This window comes from Phascolarctos cinereus, unplaced genomic scaffold, assembly GCF_003287225.1.
Source record: "Phascolarctos cinereus isolate Bilbo 61053 unplaced genomic scaffold, phaCin_HiC Scaffold_5;HRSCAF=322, whole genome shotgun sequence".
NCBI lineage: Eukaryota > Metazoa > Chordata > Mammalia > Diprotodontia > Phascolarctidae > Phascolarctos > Phascolarctos cinereus.
Window position 1 is genome coordinate 254,249,518 of NW_027555958.1, and position 27,513 is coordinate 254,277,030.

Consider the following 27,513-nt stretch of genomic DNA (forward strand, 5'->3'; position numbering starts at 1 on the left):
GATCAATACTGATCGAAAGATCAAAACCAGTAAAAAGTTCAGTGGGCTTAAGGATCAGGAAACCTTTGCCACTTAAGTAATCAACATGACCATGAGCAAGTCACAACCTCTCTGAGATTCAGTTTCCACATTATAATTACCTACCTCAAAGGATTGTTATAAGGAAAACAAAGTGATATATAAATTAGCTCTTATTACAATATGGATCAAGATTTCAAACAATACTATCCACTTCCTAATAGAGTGGATAGAGCCAAGATGCAGAATAAGACATACATTTTTGGAATAAACACAAACATAGTATCTATTATGTGCCAGGCACTGTACTAATAAACACATGATAAATACTGCCTTATTTGATCAATATAACATTATAAGAATAATGTAATAATTTGTTTTGCTAGGCTATGTATAATTGTTACAAGCGGTTTTGTTTTTCTTTTGAATAGGTGGGGGGGAGGGGTAAAGAAAATAAGTGCTTGTTAACAGAATATAAAATATAAATAAAACCAAAAAGTTTTACATAATATAAACTTCTTTCATTAATCTTCAACCCTTGTTTATCACTACTTATCACTAATGCTGGTTTCCCTCTAAGTTTTGAATACAATAATAAGTCTAACCCCTTTCTTAGAATGATTTGAGTCTACAGTTTCAGGATTTTCAATGGTTTTATCAGAAGTCAAAAGCCCCATGAGTTTTTCTTGAATTGCAGCTTTCACTGACCTAGAAAATTTTTTCCCCATGAGTAGCCTATATCCATAGGGAAGCAAGCACTTAAGGCTGACTGATTATTGCTTTCTACTATTCTCTCCTAGCTCTTGAAATACTTAACATTCCTACATAATTTTCCTTTTTGTGGTTAAAAATCATGGTTACAATCACAGTGGCAAAGCTGAGACTAGAATCCAACTCCCCAGAATAAGATGGTATGTTTTTCTACTATACCAGGATGCAAAAATGATTCACTTTAAAGCTTAACTTCTGAGAGACACCTTAATGAATCAACAAATTGAATTTCCTTGTCTTTCCTGCTTTTCCAACCCTTTCTGCCATTTCAATTGTTTGAAAAATGTTGTAGTCTATAAATAGAACATCTGGAATTCTTTGAAAGAAAAAGCATTATTGAATTACGACAGAAGAAAACTATGTTTAAGTGAACTGAGATTATTTTTAAATTAATTTAAAATTTAATTTAATTTAAAATTAAATAGGAAGCATCACCTTGACAGAATGGCCTTCTATTTGTCATCAGACAGAACAAGGCCAGGAGAAAAGGAACTCTAAGATGACCATAAAAAGAAAAATAAATGATAATAAACAGTCCCTTGACTTCTCAAAAAAAATGTTTTCTATTGCTTCTCTGACATAAGTGGCAGACACATTATATTCAATAGGTTGAAACTCCTGCTATGAGCTTGAGAAAACATTCTGAAATATTAATGATTTCAGGAGTATGGGGATGTGGAACATCTAGTTCAGAGGTTCCCAAAGTGGGCGATACTGCTGGGGGCGGTGCCCAAGCCAAGATCTTTGCCCTTTGCCCCAAAGGGAATGTGACTCACAGACCCCAGACCCTCATCTCCCTTTGAAAGCCTTACCCTTACTTTTTAATCTTATTCAGATGCACCCTAAAAGAATCTGGCTCCCTTTTGTCTATAGGCCCCAGAAAAGCCTCCTCTGGTCTCAAACTGTTCCTTATCGACTCCCCTTATCTCCTTTTGAAAGTCATAGCCCCACCTTGATTTTGTACAGATGCCTTTCAAACTTCTGCCTTCTTGTTCCCTCCATTAGTTATTCCCATTGTCTATTCAATCTCTCAGACCTACCCAATTAGAATTCTTACCTAGACCCTTTTCCCAATCCCCTCCTCTGGCCCCCCAAAGTTACTTTAGTATTTAAGATCCACCTTGGCTCTCATTCAGATGCTGAGAATCTCTCGTGCCCTAAAGGCTGAGCCTTTCTCATGCCCGCCTGTAAGGACAGGCGTCACCTGGCCTCTGTGATTTATCACTAATAAACTTTTCCTCTGGCAGCCAGAGTTGAATTCATTCAGCAGGGCCCGGCACCGCGATCTTGGGGTTCTAGCAGCACCCCAAAAGTCCTAGACCTCTTCAATACCACCCCCAAGGAGGGGTGGGAGTGTAGCAGCCTTGGGTGCAACTGGGGGGTGTTGAATAAAAGTAAGGGGGGGTGGTAGAAGCATAAGGAAAGAGAAGAAAATTTTGAAAACCATTCATACAAGTTTCATCTGTTGTGTAACAGAGTCAAAATCGTAGTGATTATATTATTTTCCAAATAAACACAGAAAATTAAAGTTATAACCAATCAGTGGTCAAGTACGCCAACAAGTCTTACATCAGCAAGAATATGCGCATGTAATGACTTGTTTACAATATGATACTATACAATACTATACCGTTATAAGACGCATCATCGAAATTTCAATGCAGGAAAAAAACCCCACAAATGCATCATTTTTTTAAATTGTATTTTTTTGAAATGAGGCAAATTTTTTAAAAAAACACATTAAAGTGTTAAAGAAAGTAGATTTCCACTACCTGTATGACCCTGGGCAAGTCACTTAACACAGACTGCCTCACTCAAAAAAAAAAAGTAGATTTCCAGGAGGGCACTGAGTAATTTTTTCTTTTTTTGAAAGGGGGCAGTAGGCCAAATAAGTTTGGGAACCTCTGATCTAATTCCATGAGGTTAGGCCCTAAAGCTAATGTTATCTAGCCAAGGTGGTAAATACCAAAAGTGATATACCCTTTTATAAAACTGCAACTCAACTTTAAAAGTCTTCTTCATTTTAGCTGTCTGTCTTGCCTTGTTACTGGTGGTGTTATGCTCTCCAAACCAAACTTCTATAGACTATTCCCAGAAAGGAATTAAACAATTCAACTCTGAACTCCTGCCCTGGAAGCATGTTTCTCCACCCTCCATGCAACTACAAAAGCCACCAAGTAACAACATCCTTTTCATCTAATTAGAGCTGTATTCAAATGATTTCAACCACTGCTTCAAAAAATCATATGTCAATCAATTTCCCTATTTTCCTACTTACTATCCCTGTGACTTCCAAGATCCATCTACCCTTCCAGGACCATCATTCCCCTGCATGTAATGTTTTCCCCTATTAGAATGTAAAGGGAGAGTAGGTACTGTCTTGTTTTGATATTTGCATATGCAGTGTTTAGCACAGGGCTTGGCACAAAATAAGCATTTAATAAAAGCTTTTTTCATTCATTAGCTCAAGTAATATCCTAATATATGCACAAAATGAGACTTTACTCCATAACATCTCTATACTTATATTTCTCTCTTTCCAAAGTGATTTTCAAAAAAAAATCATTAAGAAACTATATCTAAGGATAAACTCTGAAATTAATTTTTATTAACTCACTCCCTTCTACTGTGCCACATTTCCATCTCCACAGTGAGCTTTAACTTGCTTCTGGATATAAGTCAATGTGTCAATCTCACATTACAGAACAGAAATGTTTCAGCAAAGTTAGTTATGCTGCAAATGTTTTCCCAATGACTTCTCTCCACCAAAAGTGCACTAAGAATTTAACCAAAAATTTTCAGTACAGGAGTGTGTTAAGACGGTAGCTTCCTTTATGGGATGTGCTATATCATATTTTTGACTCGGAGTAAGTCTTTGCCAAGAAAACCCCAAACGGAGTCACAAAGAGTCAGACATGACTGAAAACAAGTGAACAACAAATCAAAAGTAAGATGGGGGGGGGGGGGGAGAAGCTAATGTTCTCCTAGCCTATATTAACAGAGATAGTATAAAAAGTTTCCTTATGAAGAATACCCTGGCTCTGGATAGGGACATACAAAATATCCAATAATGGAATTACTGGAGAAGAGAGACAAACTATATCATGTCCAGAAGATAGTAACCAGGGAATGAAAGAACTGCAGATCATGCCCATAAGGATAAGATGAAGGAACAGGGAATCCTGAGCCTAGAGAAAAGAATATCAGGTAGGAAGTAGGGAAGAGACATTACAGCCATCTTTAAGTTCCTGAATGGCTGTCATGTGGAAAAGAGATTATACTAGTTTTGCCTTCTAGGGCCAAGCAGAACAAGGAATAAAGGATGAAAATTGCAGAGAGATAGATTTAGGTTTGATTTAAGGAAAAACTTCCTAACAATTAAAGTCAGGGCAGTCAGCTGGTCAAGAAATATTTATTATATTATGTTATTATATTATATGCTAAGCACTGAAAATACAAAGAAAGGCAAAAATATAATCTTTGCCCTCAAGAAGCATTCATTCTAAAGGGAGAGACAACATGTTTTTATATCAAAGTATTTTGATATAAATGGAAGGCAATCTGAAAAGGGGCCGCATTAGCAACTGGAGGGATCAAGAAAAACCTCTTTCAGTGGACTTTGAGTCGAGTCTTGAAGGAAGTCAGAGAAACTAAGAGTTAAAGACAAGGGAACAGAATATTCTAGGCATGAGGGGCAGCCAGTGCAAAAGCACAGGGAAAAGAGATGGAGTGATGTGTTTAACAAACAGAAAGTGGGCCAGAGCAGCTAGATCACTGAGTGCATGGAAAGGAGTAAAGCGTAAGAAAACCAGAAAAAGTAGGAAGGGGACAGGTTGGGAAGAGCATTAAAGGACAAACTAAAGACTTTATATTTGACCCTGGGGGCATTAAGGCAACACTGGCATCTATTGAGGAGAAAGGTGACCTGGTCACACCCATACTTCAGAAAAATCCTCTGGAAGCTGAGTATAGAATGAATTGTAGTAGTGAAAGATTTGAAGCAGAGAGACCAGTAATCCAGGGAACAGGCAATGAGGGCCTAAACTAGGATTGTGGCTTTATGAGTGGAGAGAAGGATGATGTAAAATCAATAATGACTAAATATGGATTAAATAAACAGGATGAGTGAGAGTAAGTAGTCAAGAATGGTACAAAGACTGCAAACCCAGGTGACCAGGAAGATGGTGGTACCTCAATCATAACAGGAAAGTTCAAAATGTGGAGGGTGGAAAGGGGGAAGAAGAGTGAGATGAGTTCTGTTTTGAACACATTGAGTTTCTGGTGCCTACAATCCATTCAGTTTGAGATGAGATAGTTAAAGATAGTTAAAGACACTTAAGTATGAATCACCTGCATAAAGATAATGACTGTATCAATGGGAGTGATAAGACAGTATATCTTATACTGAGATAGTATAGTCTTTAGACTGATAGGAGGAGAACCAGGAGATAGCAATGTTAGAAAAGCCTACAAAGGAGAAGGTATTCAGGAGACAAGAGTGACAAAGTATCAAAAGATGCAGAGAAGTCAAGAAACATCAGGACTGAAAAGGAGCCATTGAATCTGGCAATTCAGAAATTATAGCCAGTGGGTCTTCTAGGATGAAATAAGGGGGAGTTTATATTCTAAAGTATTGGTGAGACTTCTCAAAAGAAGTAAGGAGATAGAAAGAGACTGAAGATTAGAGAATGAGGAAGCAATTTGCTGGAAAAGTTGAGAGGTTATTAGGTCAAAGAAACATGGAGGGATTGCTTTGGAAAGGAGAAGGGTCAAATCTTCATTTGAGAATGGAGTAAAGGAGGAATTTACTGAGAAAAATGTTTTAATTATGTGAGATGAGGATGAGAGGCAAGGGAATTTTGAGACTATTCTCAGCTAAGAAGGTAGAAGGAGGGGATACTAGGTGAGGCTTAAGAAGAGATGAAAAGGTTTGGAACTGCTATTGTGGAGAGAATAACAAAATGATTAAAGAAAAATAGACCCTTTCCCTTATTGCAGCTCCATCCAGAATAGGAGTAAAACAGGCAGATATTGGAAATGATCTAGTATTAGGATTTGGTAAAGCATGACGGGACAAAGGGGTAAGGATAATAAACTTGAGTTGGTTCACCATGGGGTCAAGTTAAAGAAGAAAGGAGAATGTAGCCAGTGCAAGGTTGATAGCTTGGGAAAGAATTGAGAGGTGGGTGGAATGGAGTTCACAGCAAGGATGAAGAAAAGGGTTAGTGATTAGGATCACTAGGGGATTAGGCATGGGGATAGATGGAATGATAAAATATCAGACCAAAGAATTTTAGAGTTTGTGACCAAAGAAATAGAACACTTGTAGGTAATGACAAAGTCAAGTGTGTCAAATCCTTGTGTGTGTATATGAGGTGAAGAAGTAGAGTAGGTCACAGGAAATGGAGTAGATTGAGGGACTCAGGCCAGATAACTGAAGAAGTGAGAAAAAAAGAGTTTTTAAGATCTAAGGGATTGTTAATTGTGAAATGGATGTTACAGAGGGTACAGTGGAAAGGTTATGGAGATATAAAGAACCATTTGGGAGAAGAAGTGGGGCTGAGGTAGACAGGGTTGAAGAAGTGACGAAGTAGCAAGCTGAAGCTGAGGAATGAATGGAGTTTGTACACTGGTAGTCAAAGTTCAGAATTACTGGGATGAGGCTGAGTAAAAGGAAATGAAAGTAGGCTAACCATTAAGCAGAGAGTCCAAGAAGAGTATCAGTGATTGGAGAGGAGTTCCCTGAAAAAGACAGGAGATTAGAGTGTTCCAGATCTTCACTTCAGGTTCAACCTCTTGGCAGAAGGAGGTGTCTCATGAGAGTTTAGGACGACTGGCAAGTGGGTAACCTTGTTTGTCCTAGAGAAAGCCCTGTGGGGGCAAGAGATGGAAGAGTTCTTACTTATAGTGGACAGACCAAGCCAACGCTGGGGATGGCCTGAGGGCAGTATCTCAACTGAAATGAGAAAGGATTCCTTAGCATGTGGTACAAGAGACAGGTGATGTTGGAGGGAGTCCTGGGTAAGGTCCCAATGGGAAAAATGTAGAAGGCACAATGAGTAGCAGTAATCTTTTCCTCAGCTTGAGCCCTGATACTGGTGGTTATCCTGGATTAGGGCCCAATGGGAAGATGCCAGGCACACCAAGCAATAGGTACTTCTCCACATCCAGAGAGGTGATGAAGCTGGCCCTTGGTGAGTGTCCAATAAGAAGTAGTTGGTGGTGCCACCCTATTAATTACAGAAAATTCCAATTATAACATCACCGAATTTTATAGACCATCTAATCCCACCCATACCTAACTAAACAAGACTCTCCTTCCATCTACAACAAAAGCAACATATGACGGTCATCTAGGTCTTGCTCAAAGAACTCTTGCAAAAAAGAAGCCACCATACCTACCAAAGCAGTTCCTTCCACTTAAGGATACCTCTAGTTATTAGGACGTTTTTCCTGAAAACCAGGCTGAATTGGCATCTCTGCAATTTCTAACACTGCAGCTAATTTCTGTCTTCTGTGGGCCAGGTATAATCCCTCTTCTACAAATACAAGACAATTATCATATAGCCTCTAAATGTTTTCTTCTCAATCGTCCCTTGCTCTGTTGAACAGTATTCATATACCATGATCACAAGACACATCACCATCCTAAAGGTAGGAAATAATTATAGGTTCTTCAGTGGATGAGTGGCTAACCAAGCATTTTAGGAGGAATATAATCTAGCATAAGTATGAATAATGAACTAAAAAAGGAGAGAGACTAAAGGCAGGGAGGATCTATAGGAATCTATTATAAATAAGGAGTGACTTAATGAGGAACTGACCTATATATGTTGGCAGTGGAAAAGAGAAGAGGATAGATATGTAAAAACTGAAGGAAGACACATAAGAACTCGGTGACTACTTGGATAAAATCAAAGATGAATACAAGATTTAAGACCCAGATCTGACATCTGAAAAAGTAGACAAGAAAGAAATGTTTTATTAACTGAAAAGACAAATGAAAGGAGTAGAAAACAGATATTTTAAATACTAGTCCCATTATTAAAAGGTCTTCACTTCCCTTTCAATACGACATGTGATACTTTTTTTTTAGTTCTTCATCTAAAACAAAGTTTAAATAAAGAACTACCAATGTTTTAATTGACTTAGGAAAACTGGCTAAGTTCCTCTTACATCAAAGACAATTATCAAAGTTTATTCGTTTACTTACGTGCACAGAATCGACTGATCTTCACGATCTGAAAAACAAAAAGACAAGCAGTAAATTGTAAATATGCTCTCGTTTTAAATTTTCCATATTAGAAAATTTATATCATGTTAACCAAAACACATTTGCTGAAGTTTTTAAGCAAGAGGAGGCCAATATAAAGAGATTAATTTGAGGCAAGAGATTAGATGACTATGATAATCATCTTTTAATTACCCACAGAACAGAATTTGTTTTAAAAAATTTTATTTTTTTTATTAATTTATTTTGATTTATCCACAATCACTTCCATATGCTCTTGAGTTTAAATTTTTCTCCCCATTCCCCCCCCCCACCCTCTCCAACACGGCGCACAATCTGGTATAGGCTATACATATACATTCCTATTAGACATATTTTCACATTAGTGATGCTGTGAGTAAAAATTAGAACCAATAGGAGGAACCAACAGAAAGAGGAAACAAAACTCAACAGAAGAGAAAAAAAAAAAGCAAATAGTATGCTTTGATCTGCATTCAAATTCCATAGTTCTTTCTTTGGATGTGGATAGAATTTTCCATTATGAGGCCTTTGGAGATCTCTTAGATCCTTGTATTGCTGGGAAGGGTTAAGTTTGTCAATATTAGTCATCACACAACGTGGCTGTTAGTGTGTGCAATGTTCCTTGGTTCTGCTCACTTCACTCAGCATCAGTTCATGTAAGTCTTTCCAGGTTTTTTTTGTTTTGTTTTGTTTTGTTTTTGCTAGGCAATGGGGTTAACTGGCTCGCCCAGGGTCACACAGCTAGTAAGTGTTATGTGTCTCAGGTCGTATTTGAACTCAGGTCCTCCTGAATCCAGGGCTGGTGCTCTATCCACTGCACCACCTAGCTGCCCCTTTCCAGGTTTTTCTGAAGTCAGCCTGTTCATCATTTCTTATAGCACGATAGTATTCCATTACATTCATATACCACAACTTGCTCAGCCATTCCCCAATTGATGAGCATCCTCTCAATTTCCAATTCTTTGCCATGACAAAAAGAGTTGCTATGAATATTTTTGTCCATGTGGGTCCTATTCCCATTTGTATGATCTCTTTGGCATATAGCCCTAGAAGTGCTATTGTTGGGTCAAAGGGTATTCACATTTTTATAGCCCTTTGGGCATAGTTCCAAATTGTTCTCCAAAATGGTTGGATCAGTTCACAACTCCACCAACAATGCATTAGTGTTCCAATTTTCTCACATCTTCTCCAACATTTATCATTGTCCTGTTTTGGGGGCTAATCTGATAGGTGTGATGTGGTACCTGAGAGTTGTTTTGATTTGCATTTCTCTAATCAAAAGTGATTTAGAGCATTTTTCCATATGACTATAGATAGCTTTAATTTCTTCATCTGAGAACTGCCTATTCATATCCTTTGACCATTTATCAACTGGAGAATGACTTGTATTCTCATAAATTTGACTTTGGTTCTCTATATATTTTAGAAATGAGAATCAGAAAGATTGGTGGTAAAAATTCTTGCCCAATTTTCTACCTTCCTTCTAATCTTAGTTGCACTGACTTTGTGCAAAAACTTTTCAATTTAATTTAATCAAAGTTATCCATTTTGCTTTTCTTAATGTTCTCTATCTCCTGTTTGGTCATGAATTCTTCTGTTTTCCATAGATCTGAGAGATAAACTATTCCTTGTTCTCCCAGTTTGCTTATAGTATCAGCCTTTATATCTAAATCATGAACACATTTTGACTTTATTTTGGTATATGATGTGAGATTTTGATCTATGCTTAGTTTCTGCCATACTATTTTCCAGTTTTCCCAGCAGTTTTTTTCAAAGAGTGGGTTCTTATCCTAGAAGCTGGGGTCTTTGAGTTTATCAAATAATAGATTACTATAGTCATTGACTGTTGTATCTTGCATACCTAACCTATTCCACTGATCCACCACAGGCTGTTTCTTAGCCAGTACCAAGCAGTTTTGATGATTGCTGCTTTATAATACAATTTAATATCTGGAATGGCTAAGCCACCTTCCCCTGCTAAAAAAAAAATTTTAAATTACACATTCCCTAGTCTTAATTTTAAAAGCAGATCAGAGTTAAATGTTTTATGTTTTTCTTCCCCAAAAAATTAACATGGTGTTTTCTTTTGTTGTACTCTAGCTTACTACAAGTCATAAGGATAGTAACAACTGACATACAGTGCATTTCAAGCTTTCATTCATTATGTTATCTCATTTTGTAAAGTTGTAAGCACTAGGTATCATATCTAGCTTTATGAGCAATTTCTCAAGCATCATCTATGGACCCAATGTAATAGCAAGAGTCAGAAAGATTCTAGAATATAACCTAGTCTACCAAAGCCTTCAAGTGATGCTTATCACATATACCTAGGATGGGTCTGAAATCAAATCAGCAAAGAATGGATGAGTGCATGATACCTGAACACCCATGCCCACTGTCAAAGTAAATTTAACCGCAGTAATCACAAGGAAAGTGTGTAAAAAATGACATAAGGACCCACAACCTCAAGCAATCAATGTAACTCAACGGATAGAAAACCAGAGGAACTAATAGATTTTTCTGGCTTAAACAAAGATGTACTGCCCCTAGGAGATGGCGCAGATAGCAGAGACAGTGATTTTATTCCCTTAAGTACTTACTAAGCATTTAATATATGTCCAACATTTGACAGATATTACATAGGAAATGCCACCAGAGTAGGATAAAATTTCTGCCACCCTGAAGCTCATAACTAAATATATTAGGACTCTGGAGAAAGAAAAACAGTGTGACCTACAGTAACTAAGGTAGATTTTATAGAAGATTTTAAAGAAGACTATGGTAGAGAGAACAGCATTCTAGGTAAGGAAAACTATATAATGAAAGCTATGCGAGATTAAGCATATGGTATTCAGGGAACATAGTCTGGTTGCAGTCAAGATAGTAATGAAAAATAAGGCTGGATTTGTACAATAGTGCCCAATTATATAAAGTTAATGTCACACTCTCTCAACATAGATATAATAGTCATGCTGGCTTTTTTCTTTATACCTTCACCTAAGTTCATATAAATCACCATTAAAAATACTATCGTCCTCAAAAAGTGGACATCACCACAAACTGACACTCCAACAAAACTCCAAGAGATTATTCTATTTCATCTGTTGGACTTGTAGAGAACGCTGTTTTGAAATAAGTGTTATAACTGCTGGGCTTGGAATTTTTGTTGTTAAAAGTGATTTTTATGAACCCTTCTCAGCATTACGAGGATCTAAGACATCTCCAGAGGCCTTGGGATGGAAAATGCTGTCCACATCCAAAGAAAGAACTATGGAAGTCAAATCGCTATCACTTATTTTTACCTTCTGTTGAGTTTTGTTTCATCTTTCTGATGGTTCCTTCTATTGGTTTTAATTTTTACTTACAACTTCACTAATGCGAAAATCTGCTTAATGGGTATGTAAATGTAAAGCCTATATCAGATTGTGCACCATCTTGGGGAGGGTGGGGGAGAAAAATTTTCAACTCAAAAGCACATGGAAGTGATTGTTAATAAATCAAAATAAATTAATAAAAAAATTTTTAAGTGATTTTTATCTACTGGGTTTTGCTCTGTATACTCATTTACACAATCATAACTATCCTTAAATCATTTCACGGCCTAAGCTATACCTTCTTGATTTAAAAAGATTGCCTTCTTTTTAAAATAAAATCAATCATTCATTGAATGCTTACCACATGCCTAGTATCAGGCCACAAATAAGATATAGTCAAAAGAGAAATATATATTTTTCCTATTTCACACTCTACAAATAATAAATTATATTTACATATAATATTAATACACAATAGATTAGTTTAACTAAAATTTTATAAGCATGACTACAGAAGTATTCTCCCAATGTGATAGAATATATGTTATTGTAATATCAGCACTGCTAAGATAGATCAAATACATGGAAAAAATACTGAACTGGAAAAGAGTACTGAACCTCTAAGTTCTAGCTTCGCCATTAACTCTGCTGCTGGACAAGTTTCACTTAATCGTCTCTCAGACTTAGTTCCCATATCTTTAAAATTAAATAAATGGGTAAGACTGTCACTACAGTTTCTTCTAGATCTGAGACTCTACAAACTCTATGTATCCTCCACTCTTGGCATACCAAAAAACACATGGCCAATTATTTCCTCTTAAAAACTATCAAGAGGTGCAACTGGTTGGTGCAGCCCTGAAGTCAGAAGGACCTGAGTTTAAATCAAGCCTCAGACCAAACATTTGACACTTACTAGCTGTGTAACCCACAGTGAATTTCAGGTGAGGAAACACTGTCTACCAATGTACAATCTTCAATTGTTCTGTAACTTACTGCACTAATCTATGAGTCCACTTTTGCTACCCTGCTGTGCTCCTCTGCACTTTATCGTGCCTGCTATTCTCTCTCTCACTCCTCTCCACTTTTCAACTTTTTTAAGTGTTGTCTCCCCATTAGACTGTGGGCTCTTTGAAAGCGGGACTTGCCTTCTGCCTTTCTTTCTACCTCCACTACTTTGGCACAGTGCCTGAACATACTGTAGTTCTTTAATATTTACTGACTGATGAAATCACAAATTCATTTAAGTATGTTTAAATTGTTTTTTAGATGAATAAAGCATATTAATTTACTTTCTCTAGTATAAACTCCACTTAACAGAAACACAAAAGAAACAAAAACACTAAGTATGTTGGATACTTAGTGTCTAAATTAACTGATATAAGTTCTTTTTCTAATTCAAGAGTTGACTATCTTCACTTCTACTTACAATTTCTAGTTTAATTTGTTTCTAATTGTATTCCATCTACAACAGAATAATTTCTGGGCCCAAAGCAAAACAGCTGCACTTTTGTTGATATCTGTTAATTTTCAATAACAATAAAAAACAAAAAAAACCCTCCCAAGACATCTACACAACTAGCCTCCTGACCAGGCTCCCAACTTCCTCAGCCCTAAAACACACCTACCTCCCCTTGCTTAATCCTGCTATGAGGTGGCCTTTAAGGAGTCTTATAGGACACAACTGTCACCACCTGAAACAAAGTCATTCCAGAGATGACCTTGAAGAGTCTTAAATCATCAGATTTCTTTTAATGACCCCTCTTTATCTACCAATGCTCTGCATTTAGACTTATTCCCATCTGTATTTAGACATTTCCCAATGTTAGTATACTTCCACCTCCATCCCTATGATACTACACATCTGCTAAGAACAAATTCATTTCCCCAAACTCAGCTGTCCTCTCCCTTATTCCTATCCACCTCAATCCCATCCCTCCAATGTCCCACTAAAGAACTTCCTGAATCTTAAGAGTGTCTGCTAACTAACAAACTTCCTCTCATTTAAAACAGTCTCTCTCCCTCTCTGCATATTTTGTCACTCAATGAGACCTGACTTGGCCACCCTTTCCAGAACTTTCAGCTTTGAGGCCACATGTGGTCTTCTAGGTCCTTGGATGCAGCCTTTTAACTGAGTCCAAGTTTTACAGAGCAAATCCTTTTATTAAGGGGATTTCTTCTGTCAAATTCTGTCAAAGAAATCCATAAGCAAAAACCTTCCAGATCTGTAAGAACCAGAGTACAAAGTAAAAATAGGAACAAGCCACTGATCATCTTCTGAAAGAAATCCAAACTGGAAAACACCAAAGCAGGTACTAACTTTATAGTAAGTGGTCTTCCTCCTTCTGAGCATCTCCCTTCCCCCATTCTTCTAACCTACTTCCTGACATTAGACGTGGGAGCCAGGCTTTGTGCACTGGGATCTTCTATTCTTACTGTTCCCGTACACTGATTCTTCTGATTTTTTTTTTTTGCTTTTTGGTAAGGCAATCCGGGTTAAGTGACTTGCCCAGAGTCACACAGCTAGTTAAATGTCAAGTATCTAGGGTAACATTTGAACTCAGGTCCTCCTGACTCCAAGGCTGGAGCTCTATCCACTACACCACCTAGGTGTCCCTTGATGCTTCTACTGATTTTTTTTTTGGCTGTATGATTTTTTAAAATATGATATCTAAGTTTCTTGTTTGGTCCTGGCTTAGTTTGGTCCCTTTTCCTTCATTTGTTTTTGGTAGTAGATACATTACATTTTCTTATTTTTTTTTTCAATCTTTGACTTAGTTCTAATTTCTTCTTGTCTTATAAAATCACTGAGTTCTGACTCCTCTGCTTTTTTTAAAGGATTCTGCTACAATTTTCTATCTTCTGTTCTAAGCCATTTAAATAAATGCCTTTCCAATTTTTTTTTCTGCTGGAGTTTAATTTCATTTTTTATCTCTTAGTTCGTTCCTTCCAGTCTTGTGGTACTTATTGCCAAGCCATTTTTTACTCTGAGGTTCTACATATAGGTGCTGTAGAATTGTTCTCTTCTTTTGGTTTACTTCTTGGACTTGCCCCAAACCACAGCTTACAGCCCAATGACAAAAATCATTTGTTTCTCCTTCCACTATGGTCATCCAAATGTTCCCCACCAAGCCTATGGCACTCAAATGAATAAATGTTCCCATGTGAAATGCTACCCTATCTTCTAGCCATTCTATTTCTTTTGAATAAAATGTAACAACTTTCAGTAAAGATGGTAGAAACAGTCTGATGAAGCCCAGTTCTCCAGAAAAACACCCCAGTTAAAGATGTACAAAGGTAAAAGATGAAGCAGATTCAATAAAACTAAAGGAAAACACTAGTAAGCTCCTCTATCTAGTCAAGGGCTCCACAAGATAACTGGAATCCTACAGAACTCTGATCAGAGATATACCAGGAAGGCCTGAAACCATGTGATCGCCAGTAAAATGAACCCTAAAGCCAACATGGTTGAGTCTGGACCTGTGAGAGATATAGCAGGGGGCAAAACCACCTCCCAGGAGGTGGCTGCACAAGGAGATGGAGTCAGGGCAGGGGCATTCTAGCAACACGAAAGCCTTCCAGGAGACCTTCTAGAAGTTTCTAGAATATCACTGCCAAAAAATGAGACTGGTCAAAAGCTCACATGAGAGGTAATCACAGGGACCTCCTGTAGGGCCAAAATATGGCACACTCTTCAATAATTTATGATCACAGCAGAAGATAAAGGAGATGAAGATGGGTAAAAAAGATACTTAAGAAGCCCCTTCTTTCAGGATTCTAAGGCTAGGATCCAAATTAGTCCAATATCCAATATCCATTTGGGCTTCTAAGGACTACATCAAGGACCAGCTGCTCCATCCAAGAGAGTAGGAGGGAGCAGAGTCTGACAATGGTACAAAGTCTGAAGGCAGGAACTAAGGCTGGGGACATCAATAAACAGAATTCCTAGTGCAACTAAGAAGTCCTATGAGTGAAGATAAACCTAGGAAAAAAGATAGTAACTGCACAATAAATACAAGTGGAGCCTCACAAAAACAAATAAATTGTCCACAAGGGCTCAAAGAGTAGAGACCAGAAATGAAATGGATTAAAAAATGAAATTAGGGATTAAACAGCTAAAAACTTTCTCCTGAAAAGTCAATGAAGCGTGAAGTTACAAGGCTAAGTTTAGACTTAGAGAGCATCAGAGAGTATTAAACCTATATCATCTAGACTAAGTGTTAAAAACAGAATTAAAATCAATTTTCAATTTTACACCTGGCACGTAAGGGCTATTATTACCCCCATTTTACAGGAAAAAAATTGAGGCAAAAAAAGAGGATACGACTCGCTCAGGGTCACTTATCTAATAAGTGTCTCATTCCTATAAAAATTGTAATCAATTAAAGGAATCTGAAGAAGTTATTCAGGGGCAACTAGGTGGTATAGTGGATAGAGCACTGGCCCTGGAGTCAGAAGGATCTGAGTTCAAATCCAGCTTCAGACATTTAACACTTACGAGCTGTGTGACCCTGGGCAAATCACTTAACCCTAATTCCTCACCAAAAAAAACCCAAACCTTCTGAAGAAGTTATTCAAACTTAAACAGAGACTAAACAATCTTAAAGAATGTGTTGGTCAAAGAATGAATTATAGAAATGATCACTGATTTTTTTTAAAAGATAAATTTATTTTTAGTTTTCAACATTTACTTCCACAAGATTTTGAATTCCAAATTTTCACCCCATCTTGCCCCTCCCCCACCCCAAGATGGCATGCATTCTGAATACCCCTTCCTCTAGTCTGTCCTCCCTTCTATTTCTCCCCCCCCTTCTCTTATTCCCTTCCCCTTCTATTTTCCTGTAGGGCAGGATAGATTTCTGTACCTCATTTCCTGTATTTCTTATTTCCCATTTGCATGTGGAAACATTTTTTTTTAAAAACATGTGTTTTTAAAACTTTGGGTTCCAAATTTTCTCCCTTCCTCCCACCCCACCCACCCTCATTGAAAAGGCAAGCAAGTCAATACAGGCCATACATGTGCAATTATGCAAAACACTTCCATAGTAGACATGTTGTGAAAAACTAACTCTATTTCCCTATATCCTGTCCTGCCCCACCCCATTTATTCTATTCTTTCTTTTGACCCTGTGCCTTCTCAGTAGTACTTCCTTCTGATTACCCCTTTCCCAATCTGCCCCTCTCTCTATCATCCCCCTGCTCTCTTGTCCTCTTCCTCCCCTATTTTCCTGTAGGGTAAGACAAATTTCCATACCCAATTGAGTGTGTATGTTATTCTCTCCTTAAGCCAAATCCTATAAGAATAAGATCCCCTCATTTCCTCTCACCTTCCCCTGTTTCCCCTCTACTCTAAGAACCTTTTCTTGTCTGTTTTATGCGAGATAATGTACCCCATTCTACCTCTCCCTTTCTCCTTCTCCTAGTATAATCCTCTCTCACCCTTTAATTTTATTCTCCAGATATCACCCCTTCATCTTCAATTCACCCTGTGCCCTTTATCTATCTATCTATCTATCTATACATATAATTTTCCCCTCCCACTACCCTAATACTGACAAAGGTCTCATGAGTTATAAATATCATCTTTCCATGCAGGAATGTAAACAGTTCAGTCTTAATAAGTCTCTTATGATTTCTCTTTCCTGTTTACCTCTTCATGTTCCACTTGAGTCTTGTATTTGAAAGTCAAATTTTCTATTCAGCTCTGGTCTTTTCACCAAGAATGCTTGAAAGTCCTCTATTTCACTGAATGACCACTTTTTCCCCTGAAGGACTATACTCAGTTTTGCTGGGTAGATCACTGATTTTTGTCCCAGTAAATGATTAACAATGAAACAACATACCAAAACGTGTTTTAGTCATCAGAGGAAAGGATTGCTGTTTTTTTTTTAATCTCTAAAATTTTCTTCAATAAAATAACTCAACAAATTAGGAATGAGACTAAAAATACTAGAATGATAACAGATGAAAAATCCCCAAACATAAAAAAGAAATTGTTAAAATCAAGGAAGAGAAACAAAATGGGGGATGGGGGGAGACACTGAAGTGATAAAAACTAGCTTTTTTAAAAAAAATTAATAAAAATAAACTTACCTATTTGATGAGAGAAGAAAACCAAATTACCAAATTAAAAAGGAAAAAGGAAAACTAACGACAGATGAAAAGAGATTCTGATGAGATAAATATGGTCCTAAAGCAAAACCAAGGAAAGTTTAGTCAGAGAAAGAAAACCAATAGGGTGTTTTTTTTCATTTTGTTAGCACAGCAGTCTAATGTTTATTGTAATGTGTTTCACAGAGATGCTTAGTAATCAATATAAAACTTTTTTCTAAACATTAAACCTTTCCTTTATTTAAACAGTAAAATATTTGGTAACATAAATGTTTCTAAATTCCTTATGAAGAAAGAATTTCCTAAACTTCCAAATGCCTACTAGGTGAACTTTATGTTTAACTGTAGTATTTATCTGTGGCTACAAACTAGACAAATGTAGACAAATTTTTAAATACGGGACAAGGATTCCTCAACTCCTCTTTGGGTGGCATTTTTCTTAATATTAGGGTACAGAAAATATCTGACATCCAACAATTTTAAACAGGTTGTTCCTTTTTCCTATGTCCTCGTTACTCCAGAAGTCATGAAATATCACTTAGGTCAAATGATAGTTACTTTTTTTCTTTGACAGCATCCTCCATCCCCTTCCTATGAGCCCTTATAAGTTATTGGCCGATTTTCACATTGATGAACTATCAGGCTTATATCGAACATGAATAAAATGACCCCTCCTTCCATTTTTATATAAAGCAGCTTTTACATTTTAAGGCAACATCTTCCAAGGAATAGAAAATAACCATTTGCTTACTATCTGCACCTTGACGTTTAAAAAACTGATTTCTCAGTTTGAAATCTCAAACACAAGAGTCACCATTATTGATAGATACAGTTCTGGGAAAGCAGTAAGGAAAGAAGAAACTGAATGGATAAGTAAGTATAAGCAAAAGAGAAATAAAATTATCACTCTTTGCAGATGATATGATAGCTTAGAGAAGCTCAGAGATTTAACTAAAGAACTAGCTGAAAACATAATTTCAGTAAAGAAGTTATAAAAAGTGTTTACTGCAGATTAAAGCATACTTTTTTACTTTTTAATTTTTCTTGCTTTTTCTGCAATATAGCTTATATGGAAATGTTTTACATGACTTCACACATATCACATTGCTAGATTTCTCAAGCAGGAGGGGAAGGGTAGGAAGGAGAGAATTTGAAACTTAATTTTTTTAAATGAATGTTAAAATTATTAATGTAATCAAGAAATACTTAATGAAATAAAAAATATTTTTAAAAATAAGTTAAAATGAAAATAAAAAATTAAATGAACTCACAAGTCAACCTTTATGCCCAATACTATAATCCAGGAGGAAAAGATAGAAAAGGAAATTCCATCCAATCTATGAAATGCATAAACTATTTGGGAGTCTAACCAACAAGTAAAACATACTCAGAACTTATCTGAAAATTACAAAATATTCATTATAGAAATAAAGACGTTTAAATAATTGGAAAGATATGAACTTTTTTTTTTTTTTTGCTTTTTGGTGAGGCAATCGGGTTAAGTGACTTGCCCAGGGTCATACAGCTAGTAAGTGTCAAGTGTCTGAGGCTGCTTTTGAACTCAGGTCCTCCTGACCTGAAGGCCAGAGCTCTATCTACTGCGCTACCCAGCTGCCCCAAAGATGTTAACTTCTTATTGTTCAGGCACTGACAATTTAAAATGACAATATGAACAGGCAGTTTTCCAATGAAGAAATCAAACCAATTTATAGAAATGAAAAAATTCCCTAAATCATTATTGATTAAAGAAATACAAATTAAAACAACCTTGAGATATCATTTTATAACTATCAGGCTGGCTAAAATGACTGAAAGGCAAAGCAACGAATACTGGAGATGTGGAAAAACTGGGAACCTAAATTCACTGTTGCTGGAACTGTGAACTGACCCAACTATTTTGAAGAGCAATCTAGAATTATGCCCAAAGAGTTATTAAACTATGTAAAGTTAATTTACTTATTTGGTGTGCCTGCATACAAACTACCAATGGGTTACCTTCTAGACATACAAAAAAAATTTCATCTATAGTACATTTAGAAGAGGACATGGACAACACTCACACAAGATGAACAGCCTGCAGACTTGTAGGGAATTCCCAAACTGATGACATCACAGATCCTTTTTAATATTTTTCATCAAATCAAATTTCTCCACTGACACATTAGAAACTAAAATCAGTATTTCACTCTTTCCTCTTTCACTCCCTAGCTAGCAATCAGCTATTAGATCTAAACATTTCTTTCAAAGATATCTTGCTTAATTAAAAAAAAAAACTGCAAAGAATCCCAACAGCCTAACAAATTCAATCATAAAACTAGGGGATTTAGAGAAATAGGAGCTCTCAGAGCTACCTAATCTAAACCCCTCACTTTATAGGTAAAGAAAATGAGGCTAAGGAAATTAAATGATTTGATTGATATCACATAAAAAGGGGGTAAAAAATTTCAATAAAACTAATCAACAAAGGTTTTACTTTACATAATGTTCTACACCCATAGCCCCCAATTCCTACAATAAATAAGGGGAAGTTACTGTAATGATTCCCAGTACTCTCCCCAAACCACTAAAAGTTTTTCCATATCTCCTCCAATATTCGTTGCTTTCCCCTTCAGTCATTTTAGTTTAGAAAGAATTCAATTCAGTTTAGAAAGAATTCAAACTGGTGAAGCTCAAAAATCCCTGACAGAGAAGCTGCACCTGAAAACATGTCTCTTTCTGCATTAAGCTTGTCACCTCTCTATCAGGAAGTGAGTAGCATGTTTCAATCTTCATTCTTTTGGACTCGTGTTATAACATTGCATTCTAAAGTCTTTCAAAGTTGTTCTCTAAAATGTTATTGTATAAACTATTCTCCTAGTTCTGCTCACTTTGCTCTGTATCAGGTCATAAAGCACTTCTTAGTTTCCTCTGAAATTGTCCATTTCACCATTTCTTAAGGCACAATGATATTCCAATACCTTCATATGTAACACTTTATGTAGCCATTTCCCAATAGGAGGACAGCTCCTTGGTTTCCAATTTTGGGCTATCACAAAGAGGTGCTATAAATATAAGCCCATGCTTATATTTACAACACTCAAATGTGGTTGGGCAGATCACCTCTAGCCCGAGTCAGAGACTCAACAATTAACCAACAGAAGAGGTTGCCCTCTCTCCACAGTCACCCTAGCACACACTCAAATATCGCCAAAATGTGGTTGGGCAGAGTCACTTCCAATCCAGAGTCAGGGACTCAACAATTAGTGAATTTTGGTCGAGGGTCGTCACCTTCCCTCCAGGTCAGAGACCTACTAACAGAGGAGACTTAAGAGTTGCTCACCTCCAGGCTGTATGCATACAACAACTTACGACTGATCAGATGCCCGATGCACCTCAATACTCACTGTCTGCAGCAGACTGACTTCACAAAATCTTGTTGCTGCCCTGCTTTTACTTTTGCTTCCCAGAGATTCTCTCTTGGAGACTTTACCCAATGGCAGTGGAGGCTCCCTAAGTCTGGCCTGAGGGCTGCTGGAAAAAGCTCTCAGATGGCACACCAATCCCCAGAGTTCAGATGGAGGTCTCGCTCACTAGTGGGAGACTCTCGGTGGGACCTCCAAAGCCGTGTGGTACAGCGACTCTAAATCAATTAAACTCAGAGACTTCTCGAGGTGGAAGCAAAAGTTACTTTTTATTACAATCTCAGGAGAAGAGGCTTCTGCTCCTCTGGTACACCACCAGGAGGAGAGAGGCAAGGCACAGAAATCGAAATGAGATTATATACCCTAACACAAACAAACCTCCGTCCACCACTATCCCTTACTCCCATTGGTTGGGAGGCAGGCTTACATTCTTGGCACAAAAAATCTTCCTGTCCCATTAACTGGGAGGCAGGCTTTCATTCTCCGACAGAAAATTCAAAGACACAAGAACAAGGAAACAGGGTATATCCAATCCAAACATACACATCCTTATTTAGTAAACCTAATGCTGAGTAGCCGTGCTGTGATGAGGAGTTAGGTAATTCCTAGGAAACTGAAATTTACTGCAATTTCCCCTCCCTAACCCCCTTCCCCCTTATCCCAGAGATAAGAAAAGGTGGGAAGCTTTTCGAAGGGCAACCAGTTCAGGTTGGGGGCAGGGCTATTCTTTCTGCTAAGCATTTAAAAAAAAAAACAGCGTCTGAGCAGTGTGGGTTTCAATCAAGAAATATTAACAAGAACCACTGATCCCCTGAGGAGGCTTCTCTTCTGAGAGATCATCTCTCACACTATTCTCCTAGTTCTGCTCACTTTGCTCTGTATCAGGTCATAAAGCACTTCTTAGTTTCCTCTGAAATTGTCCATTTCACCATTTCTTAAGGCACAATGATATTCCAAATACCTTCATATGTAACACTTTATTTAGCCATTTCCCAATAGGAGGACAGCTCCTTGGTTTCCAATTTTGGGCTATCACAAAAAGAGATGCTATAAATATTTGTGTATATTTAGATTCTTTTTCCAGTTATTAGTAATTTAGAGTATTTTTTTCAAATTATTGTTGATAGCTTTGATTTCTTCCTTTGAAGCCTGCTTCAATTTAAAAGACCCCCTGAATTGTATGATTGTAAAAAATGAGGCAGTTAGGTGTCTCAGGGAACCACTGAGTAAAGAATTCAAATCACCACTGAAAAAGACTGAAAAACAACAACAATATTTTAGAGTAAGCTAATAGGATAGTTTTTAGTTATTCACAGAACCTTGAAAAAAGATAATCACAATCAGGCCTTCTCAGCCTATTAATAGAAGCTTCAAGAGTACTACCTCCTATATGCATCAATTTGTACTTAAACAAATGGCATGCATTTACAAATAAAAAAGAAATTAAAGAACACAACAAATATAATGACCCACAATTTACAATTCCTTTAAGTATTCATTAGGGAAACCACAGGAATCCCTACTTAAATTCAAACAGCCACTCTTTTCCCAATTTAGCCAAACAAGTCCCTTAATCTCTCTGCTTTAGTTTCCTCAACTATAAAATGGAGGTAATAACTGCACCTATCTCCCAAAGTTGCTGTGAGGACCAAGTAAGATATTTGTGATGTGCTCAACATAGTATCTGGCATGTAGCTGTTATTGTTTTTCAGTCCTTTCATTCGGGTCTCATTCTTCATGACCTCATTTGTGATTTTCTTGGCAAAGATACTGGAGTGGTTTGCCATTTCCTTCTCCAGCTCAATTTACAGATAAGGAAACTGAGGCAAACAGGGTTAAGTGACTTGCCCAGGGTCACACAGTTAGTTAAGGTCAGCACACCTAGCTGAGCGGCCTAGCACATAGCAGGTACTTAATTGCTTGTTCCCTCTTAACAACTGATTTTATTAAATACCAATTAAAGTGCCATAAGGATGAGAAACCTAAAAATTATATGGGGTTCACATAGCCTACTGGTTCTAGACCCTAAAAGCATGAAAGAAGATTAGAGCCCTACTATAGTCTGGCACTTATGGAGAAGGAAGAATATATCACCATGAATTAAAATAAGGCAAACCGTATTTGTTGTTATAAGAAGGTCTTTTATTTTGGACTGGAGGGAGAATGGAAGGTAATGATACTAAAAGAAGAAGAAAAGAAAATCAAGAAATCATTTAAAAAAAGAAACAAGTGAGCAAGAAGTTCAAAAGGGGACACAGACAAACATGGAAGCACTCAAACTATTTCATATTACATTTTAAATAAACAAACAAACAAAAAGACCAAGTTATTATATAGTGAAGATTCAGTTTCACATGCAGTTTCCTTTTTTTAATAGGGGAACTTTCACGTTTGTTGATGTCAGTCAAGCTCATAATAACAAAAAAAGAAATTTAAATTAAAAAATATAGGTATGAGGCAATATATCCTGTAATTCAAAAAACAGGAGTTACCATGGGGAATTATATTGTTTAAATTTATTTAAATTCCACTTTCTCAAATAAAGAAAAAAAAACCTAACATTTTATAAACGCAAAGAGAACATGGCATGGTGTATGAAGAACTGACATTGAAAGTCAGTAAGACCTAAAGTCAACTCCTACCTCTGACATATACTGGCTTTGTGATCCCAGGGGCAAATCAATTAACCTCTCACTGCCCCCAGACAACTAAAACTAAGGAGCAGAACAGTCCCTGTTCTGCACTAGCAGAGGGAGTTTCTTCAAGGAAGAGTTTCCTAAACCACAAGCCTGAAGCAAAGGCACACAAATCACCGCTGCATTCTAATTTCCAATATGTTTGCCAAGCCTGAAGCAAAGGCACACAAATCACCGCTGCATTCTAATTTCCAATATGTTTGTGCTTAAACAGTCGTTATCAAATCTACTTCATCCTTTGCTAAGCAGTCCAATCCAGGAGAAAAGCTACTGATTAGTCTTGTCACAAGGTCCCAAAATCACAATGGCTTTTCCTGCCCCCTGAGTCGGTATCTATACTTTCCCTGAAAACTCCTGATCTTAATATAATTCAACTTAGTCAATAATGGCTATCCTATGAAAGATTATAAACACGAAAGCACTGTGAAAAAGTTCACATGCTATACAAATAAGAGAATTAAAAATGAGCTAAAACGAAAAACATAAATTTCACAAAACAAAGCGTCAAAAGTAACAAAAGAGCATTTATCTGCTGCCTATACACAAAGGTCAATGTTTCTACCCCTTGTCTGGGCAGAATTTTAATTGCTATCTAAGGTGTGAATAACAAACTTAGTACTTTAATATCCACTTACCTTGAAGCATACATCTATAAGCAGATTCAGATATAGCATAGATGTGGGGTGGCATCTCATGACGTTTCTTCCCTCTGTACATTTCAATAATATTTTCAGAGTAAATTGGAAGATTCTTGTAAGGATTTATGACTACACAGAATAGTCCAGAGTAGGTCTAGGTCAAAAAACAAAAATAAAAATTTAATAGATGGAAAAAATGCCCTTGATCAAAACACCTTATTTCTTAACCAAATACAGTTTAACATTATACTCAATATAACTGAATAAGTATACACTTCCAAAACACAAACAAGAAAATAAGGCAAAGTGATTAGAAAACATACAACAAAATTCCATTTTAATTGTTTTTACAATGACTACACATAAATTTTATCAACAGATACCAAAGCATCCCGTTGCTTCCATGTCCACTTTTCAATCTTCCTATGTGTATTTATCTAGTTTTGTTGCTTTAATTGGTCTTATTATCTGCACAGCTGCAGTCAAAAGCATTCTACTATATTTACTATATACAAATAACTTCATATGGAATACTAGATAAATTTTTGTGGTGAATATATGGGATGTAAATTCTGAAAAGCTAAGAGATACGGATCAAAAAAGACTGTCAGAGGAATTAAGACTTTATCCTAGGGGTAAAAGAGACCTGAAGAAGTATTTTTAAAAGGTTAATATGTCAGTGCTCTTATCTATTGGATTAGAAGGTCCACGAAAGAACAGTAAGGAAATTGTTAGGTTCAAGAGTAGTACAATAAGGGGAAGAAGCCAGAACAGAGATATTCTAAAGAATAGAACAGGACTTGATAACATGTTACTGGGAGATAACAGAGATGGCACAGAGAGAGAAATCAGCAGAGAGAAGGATCAGATGGCCCCTGATGTTCCTTCAAACTCTAGTTGTAAGACTCAGAGAAAAAGCATTCCACAATCTTGAGCCAGAGTGGTTAGAGATGACGAAGTTAAAGAGAAATCTGATCTGCAAGGAGAAAGACTGTGGCACCACATAGGACAACAAATAGAAATATCTAGCAAGCAACTAGAAGAAAATGCAAGACTAGTTCTGAGATGAAAGGACTGTAAGAAGTGAGAAATAAAGCCACGAGAATAAACCAAGTCTCAAGTAGGGTAAAGAAAACGAACAGGGGGCAAAGCGACACTTAAGGACAAAGGTTACAGCCCCAAGGCCAGGAGGAACACCAGCACACCAGAGTATGACAAAGAAAAACTCCCAGAGGTACAGTTTCTGAATAATTAATAATCAATTTATTAATCAGGATGGCTGGCAATCAATAAACTGACGGTCAGTGGTTTCTCTGAGTAACCAAAGACTCCCAGTGGAGACCCTGAGAGCCTTAAATATCATTCTAAAAGGAAATGCCCTGGGCAAGTGAAAATCAACCTTGATTAGCAGACGTGGACTAGAAGTCTTCAGCTCCTCCTGCTGAGATCACAAGGTTCATCACAAGACTCAGCTGCCTCCAGCTATCTGGACAGGGGAATCCATCTCCATCTAGACTTTTCCGGCTGATTTTTCTCCTTCATGAGCTGGGTCACCCTAAACTTTAACAGAAGTGTTGAGGTTTAGAGGTCCTGGGACCCCAAAATCACAACATGCAGGTCCTGCCCAAAAGAATTTGACTCAAGCCTTCTTTCAGCCAAAGACAAAGTTTATTAGAACATCCATCATATTGGGCAGACTGAGCTAGATTGTAAGAATCTGAGCACCTGAATGGAGACAAGATGGACCTTATACACAGAAAGACTGTGGGAGGCATCTAGTAGTGGCCAAGTAGTTTGGGGTGACTGAAGGGGGGTCTGGATGGGAGTGGCCAACTAGTCTATGAGATAATAGAACTCCAGGGACCTGGACCACGTGGCCAAGGGAGAATGGAGTCTAGATAGGATTAAGGGTGGGAATTGTCCAGGGCCAAAGGGAGGTAAGATAATGGAGGGCTAGGCTAGGTTAAGGGTAACAGAATTAGGAGATTGAGTGTAGTCACAAGGAAAGGCCAGTTGATGGGATTATAGCCTCAGGGGAACACCAGAGATTTGGCCATGTGGGAAAGTTAAAGGTTTTTCCTTTGGAGGGTCCATATCCCATCCTCATCATTTGGGTACAAGGACAGGGGCTCCTTTCCCCAGGAAAAGGTCTCACTCAGACTGGATTCTGTATATAAGCAAAACAAAATTTAGAGTGGGCTCTATCCAGCCCAAGATTGAAAAGCATTTTCCTTAAGGGCTAACTTACTTAATAAGTAACCTCATTAAGTAAGTCTTCTTAGTCAGAAACTAACTTTAACAAAAGCTGGGCCTTGATGAGGCAACAGAGAAAAGAAAAGTCTGGATCCCAACTTAATAACTGGTTATTAATAGAATAATATAATGATAATTTCTCTCAAGAGTTTGTGACCTCAGGAAAGCAGGGACCCTGGTCATAGCTTCAAGTGTGTTTGTGGTCACTCAGACACCAGAGCACAGGCCAGAAGAGTAGTAAACACACCTCTCCTTAGATCATACCACCTTGTAAGAACCGAAAACTTACAGACTCACAGAGTGAAAACAACTGGAAAAAAACCCTAAAGCTTGGGACAGTGCCCCCTCCACCCCAGGAGTAGAGCCCAATCTTGACATAAAATTAAAAGTCAAGAGAAATAGGCTGGAAAAATGAACAAACAACAACAAAAAAAGAATCTGACCATAAAAAGTTACTATGGTGAGAGGGAAGATCAAAACACAAACTTAAACATAAACAAACATCAAAGTCAAAACTGCTATACCCAAAGCCTCAAAGATAAATGTGAATTGGTCTCAGGCCCAAAAAGAATTTGTAAAAGGGCTCAAAAAAGATTTTAAAAACTCAAATAAGAGAGAGGGGAAACTGGGAAAAGAAAAGAGAGTAAGGCAAGAAAATCATGAAAAAAGAATTGGGCAAATTGAAGCTAATGACACCACGAGACATCAAAAAATCTAGACATCATGTTTCAAGAAATTATCAAGAGGCAGAGCCAAGATGGTGGAGAGAAGCCAGGAAGTTGCCTTAGCTCTCCCCAGTTTCCCTTGGAAACAATGTTAAGTCAAGCCTCTAATTGGATTCTGGGGCAACAGAACCTACAAAAAGATAGAATGAAACAATTTTCCAGCTTAAGTTAACTCAGAAGGACTTCAGGAAAGATCTGTCTCATTTGAGTAAAAGGGGAGCACAGACCAACGCAAATGGTGTTGTGGCAAACCAGCAGAAGGCTCTTAGCTGTAGCACAGATCTGCAACTGAGGACCTTTGGTCATGGCTCGGCAGGCCAGCTGTGAGGTCTCTAGC

At 37.3% G+C, this 27,513-nt stretch overlaps 1 protein-coding gene across 1 annotated transcript in view; it reads right to left on the reverse strand.

Annotated features, from left to right (window-relative positions):
- MYH10 (myosin heavy chain 10) overlaps positions 1 to 27,513 on the reverse strand; it is a 182,921-nt gene that overhangs the window by 139,417 nt on the left and 15,991 nt on the right. Inside the window, 2 exon segments of the mRNA XM_020966465.2 lie at positions 8,003 to 8,030; positions 24,196 to 24,352. Of these exon segments, the coding sequence (XP_020822124.1) occupies positions 8,003 to 8,030; positions 24,196 to 24,352 (185 nt within the window).